This window comes from Bos taurus, chromosome 29 (genome assembly GCF_002263795.3).
Source record: "Bos taurus isolate L1 Dominette 01449 registration number 42190680 breed Hereford chromosome 29, ARS-UCD2.0, whole genome shotgun sequence".
NCBI classification, from domain to species: Eukaryota; Metazoa; Chordata; class Mammalia; order Artiodactyla; family Bovidae; genus Bos; species Bos taurus.
The window spans coordinates 20201771-20219358 of record NC_037356.1 but is presented as its reverse complement, the minus strand read 5'-3'; the positions used below and the strand labels follow the sequence as shown (position 1 = coordinate 20219358).

Genomic DNA, 17588 nt, shown 5'->3' with positions numbered 1-17588 from the left:
CCCAAGCTGAGAATGAGTAAAAACTATACAACATGATGAAGACCATGGGTTCTGGCAGAGATTAGACCTGGACAAATCCCAGCTAGACCACTTAGTAGCTGCTGAACATGAGTGGGCTAAATAACATCATTCAGCCTCAGGTTTGTCATTTTTTAAATGGAGATGATTTAGAATTTTTTGCCTGTAGGGTTGCTGCAAAGAATCAATGAAATAACATATGTAAAGTAACTTTGTACAATACCTGTTGCAAAATAAGCATTCGGCAAATGCTAGTTTAAACATACACTCTCAATACTCAGTGGACGCCCCCCACCTCCCGCCCCATTTTTATTGAGTATAATTATAATATGATACTGTCTTAAGTTTAAGGTGTATAGCATGTTGACTTGATACATTTATATACTGCAATATAATTACTACCATAGATTAGCTAACACCTCCTTCAGCTCACCTAATTACCATTTCTTTTTTGGGTGTGTGATGAGAATATTTTGGACCTACTCTTCTAGCAACTGTATATGATACAGTATCATTATATATAAAATCACAGTGTTGTACATTAGATCCCCAGAACTTATTCATCTTCTGACTAGAAGTTTGTACTTTTTGACCAGTCTCTCCATTTTCCAACTCTTTAGTTCCCAATAGTCACTATTCTACTCTCTTTTCTTACAAATGCAGTTTTTTCTTAGATCCCACATAGGAGATATTATGCAGTATTTATCTTACTCCATCTGACTTTTCTTATCATAATACTTTCAAGGTCCATCTGTATTATTGCAAAAGACAAGATTTCCTTCATTCTCATCAATGGATAACACTCCCAAGTGTATGTATGTGTATATGAGTAAATCACTATATAACCATTATGATATATTATTTATCCATTCATTCATTGGTGGACACTTAGGTTGTTTGTATATCTTGGTTATTACAAATAATGCTGCAGTAAACATGGGAGTGTAGGTATCTTTTCTATATCCTGCTTTAATGTCCTTTGGATATATCTCAGAAGTGTTGTTGCTGGATCATAAGGTAACTCCATTTTTAATGGTCTTGAGGAAACTTCATACTGTTTTCCATAATGGCTGCACTAATTTACATTCTCACCCATAGTGCAATAGTATTCCCTTTTCTCTACATCCTCAAAAACACTTGCTATCTCTTGTCTTTTTGATAACAGCCTTTTTAACAGGTGTGAAATACCTCATTGTGGTTTGCTTTACATTTCCGTAATAACTGGTGATGTTGAGCACTTCATGTACCTGTTGGCCATTTATATGTCTTCTTGGGAAAATGGCTGTTCAGTTCCTCACTCATTTTTAATGAGGTTTTTTTTTGTTTGTTTGTTTCTGAGTTGTATGAGTTTAATTCCCCCAATAAAATATTGCCTAAAACTTAACTGCTAAGTAGACCTATATGGGGATGGGGAGATGGGGACAACTGTTAGATATCTTAATGAATTTGAAATCCAGAATTCTTCCTGCTTTATTTTCCTAAAGAGTAAATCTGATCATGTGACTTTCATGCTAAACATCCAATGTCATGGCTTCAGTGGCTTACAGGGCCCTGTTTGACTAACCCTAAAGCCCCTCTCCCATCTTATCTTTCAACTCTTGAGAATCCTAGGGTCTAGTACACACACTCTTCTCTCTCTCCTGCCATTGCTTATTATTTGACTGAATCCTTTGCCCATTTAGGGCTTCCCTGTGGCTCAGATGGTAAAGCATCTGCCTGCAATGCAGTGGAGCCAGGTTCAATCCCTGGGTCAGGAAGATCCCCTGGAGAAGGAAATGGCAACCCACTCCAGTACTCTTGCCTGAAAAACTCCATGGACTGTCGCCTGAGAAGCCTGGTAGGCGACAGTCCATGGAGTCGCAGAGTCGGACACGACTAAGCGACTTTACTTTTGCACATCTAGAAGCAGCTCAGTGTCATTGCCTGAGTAGGTGTCTCCCCGGAGGCTTGCTACTGTTGTCAGATTCCTCCGTGGATGTGACCTTCTTGAAGAGAGGGGTTGTTTTGCCTCCATTCCTGGTACATAAAAAGTTTCTATAAAGGTTGATAAGAGTATTAATGCTTTATTTAATGAAGTTATTTCTGGAATGAATGGCATCTCATTTATTTAGCAACACTTTTTAACCCATTAGAATGAGAGCTGTCTGGTAAAGGAAGGGGGTGTTTAATGACAGCAGAAGCAGGTTCTATTTCCAAGAGAGTTGTCTATTTTAAAAGAAGACCAAATAAGACATATAGAGAAATACTATTGAGAGCAGTGTTTCTCCACAATAAACTTTTATCTCTAAGAACAATTAGAGGACTCAAGAGCTAGAAATGTATGTCACCTGCTAAAATAATAGTATTTATATATAAAAATTGTGATTTCAAAACTCTGAACCTTCTTAGAGTGCTGTCATAATCTTCAAGAAGAGTAGTTCTTATTTTTTGCAAGACAAACTGAACTTCATTGAAATAATAAGAGCTAATATTTATTGAGTGCTTATTGTGTGACAGTCACTGTTATAAATGTTTTGTTTATGCCATCTCACTTAATACAACCACTCCATTGGTCATAACAGTTATCTAGTTTTATGAGAGGAAAAACAGAGGCATCAAAGACCACAGAGCATATAAAAAACTGAGATTTAAATACAGTTGTTTTTAGACAGAACTGAGCTGTTCTGTCCTAACTCAGTCACTGTGCCATATTATAGTCATACTGTTTGCAAAGTGATCTTGTAGGTATGAGGCCAACCAGTTCAGAGGATATCTAATTAATATACTCAGTAAATTGAAATATATTAAAACTATCTTTTTACCTGTCATCAGAAAAAGTCACCAACTCATAACCCCTCTTAATAGTCCTGAAGCTGAAAGAAATCTGAGATGACCTAGATATTCTTCATTATTTCACATATGTCGACATTGTCTCGTGACACTGAATATTAGAGCTAGTATGGTGCTAAGCTAAGAATAAAATTCTCATGAAGCACTCATACATTTTCTAATGAATTAGAGCCAAGGTCAGTATGCCGTCCTGTTCCGGAGATAACCTTGTCGAGGAAGCCTTTGAGCACTTGTACAACTTTTGTTATGCCTTTAACCAATTTGGAGTTCAAGCTGGCGAGGCTGAAGCTTCTCTGGGGTCCCTACCGTCACTTGGCTGAGGGTGGTTTTACGTGTTTACAGAATGATCCTGCCACTCATGTCTACTATTCTAAATCATTCTGTAAAAATGTAAATCTTGATTAAAGTAGCTATTAGTTTACATACAGATTACGTCATAGCATTACATTTAAACAAGGGAATTACTTGAGAAAATAGTGTTGTTTGGTTTTCACCTATCTTTCTTGCTGCTTGCATTATGTTTTAGTGTAATTTTAAAGAGAATATCTAAGTCTTTTTTTGACCAAATGTGCTTCAGCTGTCCAAGCTCTGCATTTATATTATATAGAAATGGCTGACTCCCTTTGGCGTTTTTCTCCATTATAGATTTGAAACTATTTTATAGACAATTTTATTTTCATCTATTTTGAAATTCTACTTTTTTCCTTTTGTGTGGCTTAGAATAAATAACCTTATATGTTTCATATTTTATGCAGTTCCTATGCAGCTGAGCTTTATTAAATGGGAGGATATTTTCTCTTCTTTATTGATCTCTTCACTCCTTATTTTAAAACAAAAATCATCTTTAAATTTTAAAGAGTCATCAGTTGTAGAGTGGATTGTGATTTGACAGCATTCTTGGGGTGGAGGGACCCAAAAATATAATAAATGAAAAGTGCCAAATATTGTAGACCACATCCTGATTTCAGAAACATTAAAAAGTGAAAAAATTGTGCATCCCACAAATTGGTGAAATACATGTTCATGGTTTATACCAGTCCAGTAACCCATCCTTCTCCTGAGATGTGCTCAATAAGAGACTCTTAGGGAATTTGTAAAATATTATAACATCTGCAGATACTTTAGAAGCAAAGTATTTGTCACATACTTCTCAGAAACTGTTACTTTTCTTTATATGGGATATAATGTTTTGAGTTCCAGCTCTATTTGAAAGAACATGTCCATTTTTTTCAGGCATTTAAAAAACATTTCAATTGAAACATGTGGCTCACAAGCATTCTTATATAGTGGTTTGTGCAGTTTTAGAAACTTCTAAAAAGGAGATGCTACCTGCCGTGAGACGCAGCACCCTCTGGTTTTAGTTTGAATACCACTGCAGCTGTTTTTACTTTTGGTTTATACTTAATTGCACATTGAAGACATTAACACATGTTTTCATCTGCCTGGCAGCAGTGGTATATTTTATTTAAATCCAGAAAATAATGTGATAAGCATATTTACATAATTTATTATGTTTGACAAACCTAAGTGTTCCCAGATTTTGACTTTCACCATGAAAATTCATTGAGACCTCATCAACCTACCTTGTAATTAAGTACACTGATGTACAGCCTCTTTTTCAATTGTCAAAATAATTCTATTCCTGTCTCATAATTATAGAACCCTCCTCCTACTTGGTTCCTGCCTATTTTCTGAGCCTCATTCCCCAAGTGTTCTCTATCCTACATGAAATAAATTCATGCTTTGCCTGATTGAACCATTATTGGTTTCTGTTCTTTGCAAACAAAAATTCAAATTTCATTTGAAAGTACTATGTAAAATGGAAATGCATAGTAATTTTAGAATTTTTACATTTCCATATAGCAAAATGAATAGAGATAGGCTAGATTTATGTATGTTGCATGTATGTTGATTGCATGTCAGATTTGAGCTAGCACGTGTGTGTATGCTTAGTTGCTTCAGTCATATCTGACTGTTTGCAACTGTATAGATTATAGCCCCCCAGGCTCCTCTGTCCATGGGATTCTCCAAGCAAGGATACTGAAGTAGGTTGCCATGCTCTCCTCCAGGAGATCTTCTTGACTCAGGGATCGAACCCAGGTCTCTTATGTCTCCTGCTTTGGCAGGTGGGTCCTTTACCACTACAACCACCAGGGAAGCCCAAGCTACCATGCAAGCTGCAGTGAAAATGTGATGCTTTATGTTTGAGGCAAAACTCAAAACTAGATTAACAGATCTACCTATTACATTTTGTTATTATCATATTTGAGTTTGAGTTTTATCATATAGACAAGAGGAGATATTGAGTGACATTTTAGGTAGTTTTTCAAGAAACTAGGTTCCCAAGAAGGTTGTTGGGACATTTATTTTAAGCAACCCCAAATTTGTGCAGATTTGTCCATCTGGGAGACTTTCCTTTAGTAGGTAGTAAGCAGGGTCTGTATTTCATTTAGTGAAGCCAAAATAGATGGATATGTTCTGTGCCCACATCCTGATCCAAGCATGGGCATTAGATATAAGCTTGGACTTTTGGATTTGGTGTAGGGGAAGCTATCACTCTGAATCCTAAGATATTGACAAAATTATAGTTATGTAGATAGGGTGGACAAAAAGATTTAAGTACAACATTAAGTGAACAGAGAAGCTGGAGCTAGAAGCATATAGCTGAAGAACCCAGGATTATATATACTAGCTTTAGATAAGTGTGAAGGGAAATAGAGGGGTCATCAGCATCACCGGAATTCAGTATATCTCTGTCCAAACTCATGTGTTCTTTTTTCTATGTTATATTCAGTCTCAGCTGAGTTGTGATGTAGTGATGACCCTCAGTACATTTTCCTAAGCAATTCTTGAAAATAAAATTTTATATTTGAGTCTCATCAGCAGCTTTTATGTTACTTTACCAAATGTGGATGAAGCCTCTGATTGGCTGAGTTTGAATCTCATCCTTTCCCTTGATCAGATCAGATCAATTGCTCAGTCGTGTCCGACTCTTTGCGACCCCATGAATCGCAGCACGCCAGGCCTCCCTGTCCATCACCAACTCCCGGAGTTCACCCAGGCTCACATCCATCGAGTCAGTGAAGCCATGCAGCCATCTCATCCTCTGTCGTCCCCTTCTCCTCCTGCCCCCAATCCCTCCCAGCATCAGAGTCTTTTCCAATGAGTCAACTCTTCACATGACGTGACCAAAGTACTGGAGTTTCAGCTTTAGCATCATTCCTTCCAAAGACATCCCGGGGCTGATCTCCTTCAGAATGGACTGGTTGGATCTCCTTGCAGTCCAAGGGACTCTCAAGAGTCTTCTCCAACACCACAGTTCAAAAGCATCAATTCTTTGGCGCTCAGCCTTCTTCACAGTCCAACTCTCACATCCATACATGACCACAGGAAAAACCATAGCCTTGACTAGATGAACCTTTGTTGGCAAAGTAATGTCCCTGCCTTTGAATGTGCTATCTAGGTTGGTCATAACTTTCCTTCCAAGGAGTAAGCATCTTTTAATTTCATGGCTGCAGTCACCATCTGTAGTGATTTTGGAGCCCAGAAAAATAAAGTCTGACACTGTTTCCACTGTTTCCCCATCTATTTCCCATGAAGTGATGGGACCGGATGCCATGATCTTTGTTTTCTGAATGTTGAGTTTTAAGCCAATTTTTTCACTCTCCACTTTCCCTTGATAGAGTGGGTAAAGTTAGTATCACACAGCCACTTAGAATTAGCATGGGAAAATGATTCTCACAAGAAAAATCAGGATCTAGTTATTAGAAAAAGGATAGTATAAGCTTGATAGGCAGGGAAAACAGACACCTAAACATTTTATGATTCTTTTAATCTACTTTTTCTTATGTCCTAGCAAATCATACTTATAGTTGGATCCTAGCATTTGGGTCATAATTACATGTGTAAGTTGTTATTTTAGGCCTTCTGAAAGCATCATCCAATTTGATAGGGATGAGATCCATCATTTATTAAATGCTATATGTCTGATTACATAATTTTAAAGAGTATGTTCTTAATGCCTGAATGATTTGTTGTTGCTCAGTTGCTCATTCATGTCCACCTCTTTGAGATCCCATGGACTGCAGCATGCCAGGCTCCTCTGTCCTCCACTAGATACCAGAGATTGCTCAAACTCATGTCCAATGAGTCAGTGATGCTTTCTAACCATCTCATCCTCTGCTGCCCCCTTCTCTTTTTGCCTTCCATCTTTCCCAGCATGAGGGTTTCTTCCAGTGAGTCGGCTCTTCACATCAGGTGGCCAAAGTATTACAGCATCAGTCCTTCCAGTGAATATTTAGGATTGATTTCCTTTAGGTTTGACTAGTTTGATCTCCTTGCTGTCCAAGGGACTCTCAGGATTCTTCTCCAGCACCAAAATTCAAAAGCACCAATTCTTTGGTGCTCAGCATTCTTTATGGTTCAATCTCACATCTGTACATGACTACTGGAAATAGCAAGTCTTAATTCTTTCCGAGATTAAAGAGGTGTGATCACCAGCACTGAATGAAAAGGTTAAATCAGCGAATTTTCTGGGAGTCAGTGTTCCCTCTCCAGTGCTCTGTGCCATCTGTGTTTCTGAAAAATATGTCATTTAAGAAAAATCTCAGTACGGGTCTTGCAAGTCTTACTTTTATCCCACAATTGGCCCCATTATGGGTGATTATAATTGATTATCCTCAGTTCTGGATTTATTTCAAAATAGTTAAATAGTCTAGTTCTTAAGCTCTGGAAATGATATTTATCTTAATGGAAACATATTGTTTGCATGGATGCCCAGAATTATCAACTGCCAGAGCAGACTGTGGATACACAGCATAATCATTGCTCATTTTGGGGATGGCCACAGGGTATCCATGTGGGACAGTCTTCCTTGTGCTAATATAGTTGCATTGTCCAAGTCTATCACACACGTTGAAAAGAAATATTCACTGCTGTATCACTTTAGAATTAAACATAATGAACAAATGAAAGAAAAAAAAATCAAAAGAAAGGAAGGAAGGAAGAAAGGAAAAAGAAAAAAGGGGGTAAAATCTTTAAGTGAAGATGTAAATTTTAAATAGTATGGTAAAATTTAAAGTATTAAATTTTAAGTAGAAATATATTATTAGCTTTATTATCTTTCTAAATTTACTCATGTATGGATATTAACACACAAGGCCTTTAGATGTCCTTCACTCAGCTTGTCTCAAATTTATTTATTTAATATTCCTATTTTTTAGATATTTTAACTTTTTATTTTGAAATAATTGTTCCCAGTTTTATTGGAAATTAATTGATACATATCACTGTATAAATTCAAGGAGTACATCATGATGGTTTACTTTATGTATATTGTGAAATGATTATCACAATAGGTTCAGCAAGCATCCATCTTCTCATACAGATATAGTAAAAAGAAAAGAACGATCAAAGGGACAACATTTTCCTTGTGATCAACCCTCTTTGGATTTTCTCTCTTAACTTTTTTTTCTGTATGTCATCCGTCAGAGTTAGCTGCAGGTATCATGCTGCACTTTACACATACAATATTTATCTGATAATTCCAGATTTCTGCCTCTTGACTACCTTTCTCTAATTCCTCCTTCTTCTCCCCTCCACTTCTGGTAACCATAAGTTTGATCTCTTTTTCTGTGAGTTTGGTTGGTCGGTCTTTAGTTTCTCTATCTGACTTACCTCATTTCACATTTTGCCCAGGTTTTCACAAATGACAAGCATTTTTTCTTTTTAACCACACACACACACGTATACACACATACACTCACACATATACCACAACTTCTCTGTCCGTTCATCCATCAGTGGGCACTTAGGTTGTTTGCAGGCCCAGAATTATAAATAATCCTGCTGTGAAGGTGGGGGTACCGATACTTTTCCAAGTTAGTTTTTCCTTTGGTGGAAGTAGACTCATTGGATTATATGGTAGTTCTGTGTTTAATTTTTCGAGGATCCTCTGTATTGTTTTTCATAGTGGCTGTAGCAGTTTACAGTCTCACCAGCAGCGCCAAGGTTCCCTTTTCTTTGCATTTCTGCCAGCATTTGTTATCTCTTGTCTTTTGATGATGGCCATTCCAACAAGCATGAAACAATACTCTATTGTTTCAATCTGCTTTTCCCTAACGACTAGTGATGTTAAGGATAATCTCATATACCTGTTGGCTTTTTGTATATCTTCTTGGAGAAGTGTCAATTTATGTCCTTTGTCCAGTTTTTCCAAATTAGACTATTTGGTTGTTTGCTGTTGCATTGTACGAGTTCTTTACATATTTTGAATATTAACTCATCAGATACATTATTTGTACCCTTTTTTTTTTTTTTTTTTTGCCATTTCATAGGTTTTATTTTTACTTTGTTGATGGTTTCTTTTGCTGTACAGAAGTTATTTAGTTTGAGGCCGTCCCATTCGTTATTGCTGCTTGTGCTAAAGCAGGTTAGAAATATCAGATCCAAAAAGACATTACAAACATCAAGTAGCCAATTAATATAGAATGTTCTCATGTACCTTTCCCCAAAACCTCTAATATAACAACCTACAGTGATACTATAATTATTGAACCAGAAAATTAACATTGAATTTTACCAGTGTTTCCACTAAAGACCTCTAGCCTTAGAATGATGAAAATCTAAGTGAACAACAAATCTCTAGAGATACTGAAGATATATACCTAATATTTAAAAACTGAGAGAAATCAAAAAAGAGACAATTTAATAAAAAAATTTAACATCCCCTGTGTCAAAAATATCATAAATAGACATGTACCGTAGGAAAACAAGGGTAATTTTTAACCTACAAACTGAGCAATACTGTGGAGTTAAAAAATAAGTATGTGTCTCTTTACTGTAGTTTCTGAGCTTTTAGATACAGGAATACCATACATTAAAGACTTTAAAAACCTTAATCTGGGGGGAGGAGCTAAGATGGCGGAGGAGTAGGACGGGGAGAACACTTTCTCCCCCACAAATTCATCAAAAGAACATTTAAATGCTGAGTAAATTCCACAAAACAACTTCTGAAAGCCGGCAGAGGACATCAGGCACCCAGAAAAGCAACCCAAGTCTTCGAAAGGAGGTAGGGAAAGATATAAAAGACAAAAAAAGGGGCAAAAGAGGGAGGGACGGAGTTCCGTCCTGGGAAGGGAGTCTTAAAAAGAGAGAAGTTTCCAAACACCAGGAAACCTTCTCACTGCCGAATCTGTGCCGAGCCTTGGAAGCACAGAGGGCAGCATAACAGGGAGGAAAAATAAATAATTAAAACCCGCACATTGTGAGCCCTACGGTAACTCCCCCAGCGGAGAAGCAGCGCAGATGCCTGCATACGCCATTAGCAAGCGGGGGCTGGGCAGGGAGGCGCTGCGCGGGCTGCATCGCAAGAATCTGGCCTGAATACCCCGAGCACTATCTGAGCGAAGTAATTTGGGCTAGCAAACCAGACTGTGGGATATCTACCACGCGAAAAGCCAGCCCTAACCTATGACACCGGCCAGGCCAGCGCATGGAATAAAGGACTGAACAGAGATAGCCGGCAGCAGACCATCCCCCTCCGGTGATAGGCAGCCAGAGCTGGAAGGGGACAATCGCAGCCCCAGAGAGACATTATCTATAAAACTGTAAGCAGGCTTCTTTGCTAACTGAAACTTCTTGGGGGTCTGGACGGTCAACATCTGCCTGAGAAGGTGTGCCGGTGCACAACTAGATAACCGAGCGGCGGGGAGGCGATAAGTTGCAGCAATCGCGCGCGCGCAAAACACCTCATCACCTGAGCTGCTCGGATCTGGGAAGGGCACAAAAAGCAGGCCCAACTGAGAGTCTGCACCTCTGAGGACTACTGGAGTGCCTGAACCTGAGAGGCTTGGACCTGGGAAGTACAGGCAGCCCAGGGCGGGCCGCGGATGGTTCGCGGCAGAGCAACCTAGAGCCTGAGCAGCGTGGGCAGAGAGGCTACACGTGCCGTGAACTGGGGGCAGACCCAGTGTGGCTGAGGCACTGCGAGCACACGCCAGTGTTATTTGTTTGCAGCATCCCTCCCTACCTCCCCTCAGTGCGACTGAACAAAGAGAAGAAATACAGCTCCACTCACCAGAACACCGATACAAGCTTCCCTAACCAAGAAACCTTGACGAGCCACCTGTACAAACCCACACAGAGCAAGGAAACGCCACAATAAAGATAACTCCACAAACTGCCAGAATATAGAAAGGACACCCCAAACTCAGTGATTTAAACAAGATGAAGAGACAGAGGAATACCCAGCAGATAAAGGAACAGGTTAAAAGCCCACCAAACCAAACAAAAGAGGAAGAGATAGGGAATCTACCTGATAAAGAATTCCAAATAATGATAGTGAAATTGATCCAAAATCTTGAAATAAAAATGGAATCACAGATAAATAGCTTGGAGACAAAGATTGAGAAGATGCAAGAAAGGTTTAACAAGGACCTAGAAGAAATAAAAGAGAGTCAATATAAAATGAATAATGCAATAAATGAAATTAAAAACACTCTAGAGGCAACAAATAGTAGAATAACAGAGGCAGAAGATAGGATTAGTGAATTAGAAGATAAAATGGTAGAAATAAATGAATCAGAGAGGATAAAAGAAAAACGAATTAAAGGAAATGAGGACAATCTCAGAGACCTCCAGGACAATATTAAATGCTACAACATTCAAATCATAGGGATCCCAGAAGAAGAAGACAAAAAGAAAGACCATGAGAAAATATTTGAGGAGATAATAGTTGAAAACTTCCCTAAAATGGGGAAGGAAATAATCACCCAAGTCCAAGAAACCCAGAGAGTCCCAAACAGGATAAACCCAAGGCGAAACACCCCAAGACACATATTAATCAAATTAACAAAGATCAAATACAAAGAACAAATATTAAAAGCAGCAAGGGAAAAACAACAAATAACACACAAGGGAATTCCCATAAGGATAACAGCTGATCTTTCAATAGAAACTCTTGAAGCCAGGAGGGAATGGCAAGACATACTTAAAGTGATGAAAGAAAATAACCTACAGCCCAGATTATTGTACCCAGCAAGGATCTCATTCAAATATGAAGGAGAAATCAAAAGCTTCTCAGACAAGCAAAAGCTGAGAGAATTCAGCACCACCAAACCAGCTCTCCAACAAATACTAAAGGATATTCTCTAGACAGGAAACACAAAAACAGTGTATAAACTCGAACCCCAAACAATAAAGTAAATGGCAACGGGATCATACTTATCAGTAATGACCTTAAATGTAAATGGGTTGAATGCCCCAACCAAAAGACAAAGACTGACTGAATGGATACAAAAACAAGACCCCTACATATGTTGTCTACAAGAGACCCACCTCAAAACAGGGGACACATACAGACTGATAGTGAAGGGCTGGAAAAAGATTTTCCATGCAAATAGGGACCAAAAGAAAGCAGGAGTAGCAATACTCATATCAGATAAAATAGACTTTAAAACAAAGGCTGTGAAAAGAGACAAAGATGGTCACTACCTAATGATCAAAGGATCAATCCAAGAAGAAGATATAACAATTATAAATATATATGCACCCAACACGGGAGCGCCGCAATATGTAAGACAAATGCTAACAAGTATGAAAGGAGAAATTAACAATAACACAATAATAGTGGGAGACTTTAATACCCCACTCACACCTATGGATAGATCAACTAAACAGAAAATTAACAAGGAAACACAAACACTAAACGATATAATAAACCAGTTAGACCTAATTGATATCTATAGGACATTTCATCCCAAAACAGTGAATTTCACCTTTTTCTCAAGCGCACATGGAACCTTCTCCAGGATAGATCACATCCTGGGCCATAAATCTAGCGTTGGTAAATTCAAAAAAATAGAAATCATTCCAAGCATCTTTTCTGACCACAATGCAGTAAGATTAGATCTCAATTACAGGAGAAAAACTATTAAAAATTCCAACATATGGAGGATGAACAACACCCTGCTGAATAACCAACAAATCACAGAAGAAATCAAAAAAGAAATCAAAATTTGCATAGAAACGAATGAAAATGAAAACACAACAACCCAAAACCTGTGGGACACTTTAAAAGCAGTCCTAAGGGGAAAGTTCATAGCAATACAGGCATACCTCAAGAAACAAGAAAAAAGTCAAATAAACCTAACCCTACACCTAAAGCAACTAGAAAAGGAAGAAATGAAGAACCCCAGGGTTAGTAGAAAGAAAGAAATCTTAAAAAATTAGGGCAGAAATAAATGCAAAAGAAACAAAAGAGACCATAGCAAAAATCAAGAAAGCCAAAAGCTGGTTCTTTGAAAGGATAAATAAAATTGATAAACCATTAGCCAGACTCATCAAGAAACAAAGGGAGAAAAATCAAATCAACAAAATTAGAAATGAAAATGGAGAGATCACAACAGACAACACAGAAATACAAAGGATCATAAGAGACTACTATCAACAATTATATGCCAATAAAATGGCCAAGGTGGAAGAAATGGACAAATTCTTAGAAAAGTACAACTTTCCAAAACTGAACCAGGAAGAAATAGAAAGTCTTAACAGACCCATCACAAGCACGGAAATTGAAACTGTAATCAAAAATCTTCCAGCAAACAAAAGCCCAGGTCCAGACGGCTTCACAGCTGAATTCTACCAAAAATTTAGAGAAGAGCTAACACCTATCCTGCTCAAACTCTTCCAGAAAATTGCAGAGGAAGGTAAGCTTCCAAACTCATTCTATGAGGCCACCATCACCCTAATACCAAAACCTGACAAAGATCCCACAGAAAAAGAAAACTACAGGCCAATATCACTGATGAACATAGATGCAAAAATCCTTAACAAAATTCTAGCAATCAGAATCCAACAACACATTAAAAAGATCGTACGCCATGACCAAGTGGGCTTTATCCCAGGGATGCAAGGATTCTTCAATATCCACAAATCAATCAATGTTATACATCACATTAACAAATTGAAAAACAAAAACCATATGATTATCTCAATAGATGCAGAGAAAACCTTTGACAAAATTCAACATCCATGTATGATAATAACTCTCCAGAAAGCAGGAATAGAAGGAACATACCTCAACATAATAAAAGCTATATATGACAAACCCACAGCAAACATTATCCTCAATGGTGAAAAATTGAAAGCATTTCCTCTAAAGTCAGGAACAAGACAAGGGTGCCCACTTTCACCATTACTATTCAACATAGTTTTGGAAGTTCTGGCCATAGCAATCAGAGCAGAAAAAGAAATAAAAGGAATCCAAATTGGAAAAGAAGAAGTAAAACTCTCACTGTTTGCAGATGACATGATCCTTTACATAGAAAACCCTAAAGACTCCACCAGAAAATTACTAGAACTAATCAATGATTATAGTAAAGTTGCAGGATATAAAATCAATACACAGAAATCCCTTGCATTCCTATACACTAATAATGAGAAAACAGAGAAATTAAGGAAACAATTCCATTCACCACTGCAACGGAAAGAATAAAATACTTAGGAATATATCTACCTAAAGAAACTAAAGACTTATATATAGAAAACTATAAAACACTGGTGAAAGAAATCAAAGAGGACACTAATAGATGGAGAAATATACCATGTTCATGGATTGGAAGAATCAATATAGTGAAAATGAGTATACAACCCAAAGCAAATTATAGATTCAATGCAATCCCTATCAAGCTACCAACGGTATTCTTCACAGAGCTAGAACAAATAATTTCACAATTTGTATGGAAATACAAAAAACCTCGAATAGCCAAAGCGATCTTGAGAAAGAAGAATGGAACTGGAGGAATCAACCTACCTGACTTCAGGCTCTATTACAAAGCCACAGTTATTAAGACAGTATGGTACTGGCACAAAGACAGAAATATTGATCAATGGAACAAAATAGAAAGCCCAGAGATAAATCCACGCACATATGGACACCTTATCTTTGACAAAGGAGGCAAGAATATACGATGGATTAAAGACAATCTCTTTAACAAGTGGTGCTGGGAAAACTGGTCAACCACTTGTAAAAGAATGAAACTAGAACACTTTCTAACACCATACACAAAAATAAACTCAAAATGGATTAAAGATTTAAACCTAAGACCAGAAACTATAAAACTCCTAGAGGAGAACATAGGCAAAACACTCTCCGACATACATCACAGCAGGATCCTCTATGACCCACCTCCCAGAATATTGGAAATAAAAGCAAAAATAAACAAATGGGACCTAATTAAACTTAAAAGCTTCTGCACAACAAAGGAAAGTATTAGCAAGGTGAAAAGGCAGCCTTCAGAATGGGAGAAAATAATAGCAAATGAAGCAACGGACAAACAACTAATCTCAAAAATATACAAGCAACTCCTACAGCTCAACTCCAGAAAAATAAATGACCCAATCAAAAAATGGGCCAAGGAACTAAATAGACATTTCTCCAAAGAAGACATACAGATGGCTAACAAACACATGAAAAGATGCTCAACATCACTCATTATCAGAGAAATGCAAATCAAAACCACTATGAGGTACCATTTCACGCCAGTCAGAATGGCTGTGATCCAAAAGTCTACAAGCAATAAATGCTGGAGAGGGTGTGGAAAAAAGGGAACTCTCTTACACTGTTGGTGGGAATGCAAACTAGTACAGCCACTATGGAGAACAGTGTGGAGATTCCTTAAAAAACTGGAAATAGAACTGCCTTATGATCCAGCAATCCCACTGCTGGGCATACACACTGAGGAAACCAGAAGGGAAAGAGACACGTGTACTCCAATGTTCATTGCAGCACTGTAATAGCCAGGACATGGAAGCAACCTAGATGCCCATCAGCAGATGAATGGATAAGAAAGCGGTGGTACATATACACAATGGAGTATGACTCAGCCATTAAAAAGAATACATTTGAATCAGTTCTAATGAGGTGGATGAAACTGGAGCCTATTATACAGAGTGAAGTAAGCCAGAAGGAAAAACACCAATACAGTATACTAACGCATATATATGGAATTTAGAAAGATGGTAACAATAACCCTGTGTACAAGACAGCAAAAGAGACACCGATGTATAGATCAGTCTTATGGACTCTGTGGGAGAGGGAGAGGGTGGGGATATTTGGGAGAATAGCATTGAAACATGTATAATATCATGTATGAAACGAGTTGCCAGTCCAGGTTCGATGCACGGTACTGGATGCTTGGGGCTGGTGCACTGGGACGACCCAGAGGGAGGGTAGGGGAGGGAGGAGGGAGGAGGGTTCAGGATGGGGAATGCGGGTATACTTGTGGCGGATTCATTTCGATATTTGGCAAAACTAATACAATACTGTAAAGTTTAAAAATAAAATAAAATTAAAAAAAAATAAAAAAACAAAAACCTTAATCTGTGTTTTGCTGTATGATGAGTACAGATATTTGCAAAAAAAAAAAAAAAAAAAACCCATTACTAAATGAATCAAGATAATTCCTCACTTGTATAAAAAAATTCATGGTATTTAAATTTGAAATAAGTTTTTTAGAGTTTCAACTCATACTTGAAGAGGAAAAGTTAGACAAAGGATTCTTTCCAACTGAGGGAGCTATAACCACTCTGCATGACAGGAAAATAAAATAGGAAATTATGTTCGTAATCAGGTGGGAATTGTGTGTGAAGAAGTCTTAAATTTGATGTATTCGTTCATTGAGTTATTCATTCACACTGCATAAATTTAGTTCAATTTCCTTATGATGCTCATCAAACTGACTCTCTTTAGAGTAGTTATGTATGAGATATACTTTCCATTACATTGTTTGCTACTGTAGAAACAGTATAAAGTCTAAATCCTGTGAGTTTTTACAGAGTTTTCTGCTCTCTTTTATCCTTCCTGTCTAAAAGAAGAGAAGGTACTCAGTTATGGGACAAAGAAAAGCCCGAGTGTCACGAGGGAGATGTAGCTGACACATTCTAAGGGTTTAGATTCAGATGGCTAACACTGTGCCTCCATTTCTGAAGTAACAAACATTTGTCTATGACTCTAGGTCAAGTCCAGCAGACAGAGTACTCTTATGAGGCCTGGAAGAAGAAATGGTTTCTGAGCATCAAAATGCCCTTTGCATGCAATGTACAGGTGTCAGAAACAGGAGAACTCTAAAACCATATTGTTTAAAGGAAATTTAGACCCTAGTGCATCCGTGACTCTATTAAACTAGACTCCAAGTTGATGCGCATCCAGCTGATGGTAGAAGTAAATGCTTGCTGTTTAGAGGGAGCTTTCAGAAACTAGTATCAACTACAAATTTGAAACCAAAATTATTTTAGAAAACAGCATAGATAAATAACAATAAACAGATTTAAATGTAAGACCAAAGAAAGTTCCATATTTTCTAATAACTGTGTTAATGCCAATACATCAAATCCATCAATTTTTGTTGAATAAAAAAACAATCTTTTATAGTACAGATTCTACTCAATTTATGAAAATCAGCTACATCTCATATCATGAAGGACTTATCTGTGAACAAACCAGAAGCACTGCTGACATAATTTAAATAAATTGTTAATATTTTATAACTTCTTAAAAGTATGTTTCTTTCCTCAGAATAAAAGCTTGAAACACAAACTGTTGTTTGGAAACAAGCTATGTGGCCTACATGCAGAAGAGGTGAGTATGTTTTCCTTCTTAAAGCTTCAAGTGAATAGAAACAGTATTAGTGCCAGATGTTGTTTTTAACCCAAGACATCTGGTGACTCTGTTCCCTTAAAAA

The 17588-nt window shown here is 37.6% G+C and overlaps 1 protein-coding gene across 3 annotated transcripts in view; it reads left to right on the top strand.

Moving 5' to 3' along the window:
• LUZP2 (leucine zipper protein 2) overlaps positions 1-17588 on the top strand; it is a 516697-nt gene that overhangs the window by 377614 nt on the left and 121495 nt on the right. For all 3 annotated transcript variants that reach the window (XM_005226734.4, XM_005226735.5, NM_001102336.1), the window contains 1 exon segment: positions 17423-17485. In XM_005226734.4, the coding sequence (XP_005226791.1) occupies positions 17423-17485 (63 nt within the window).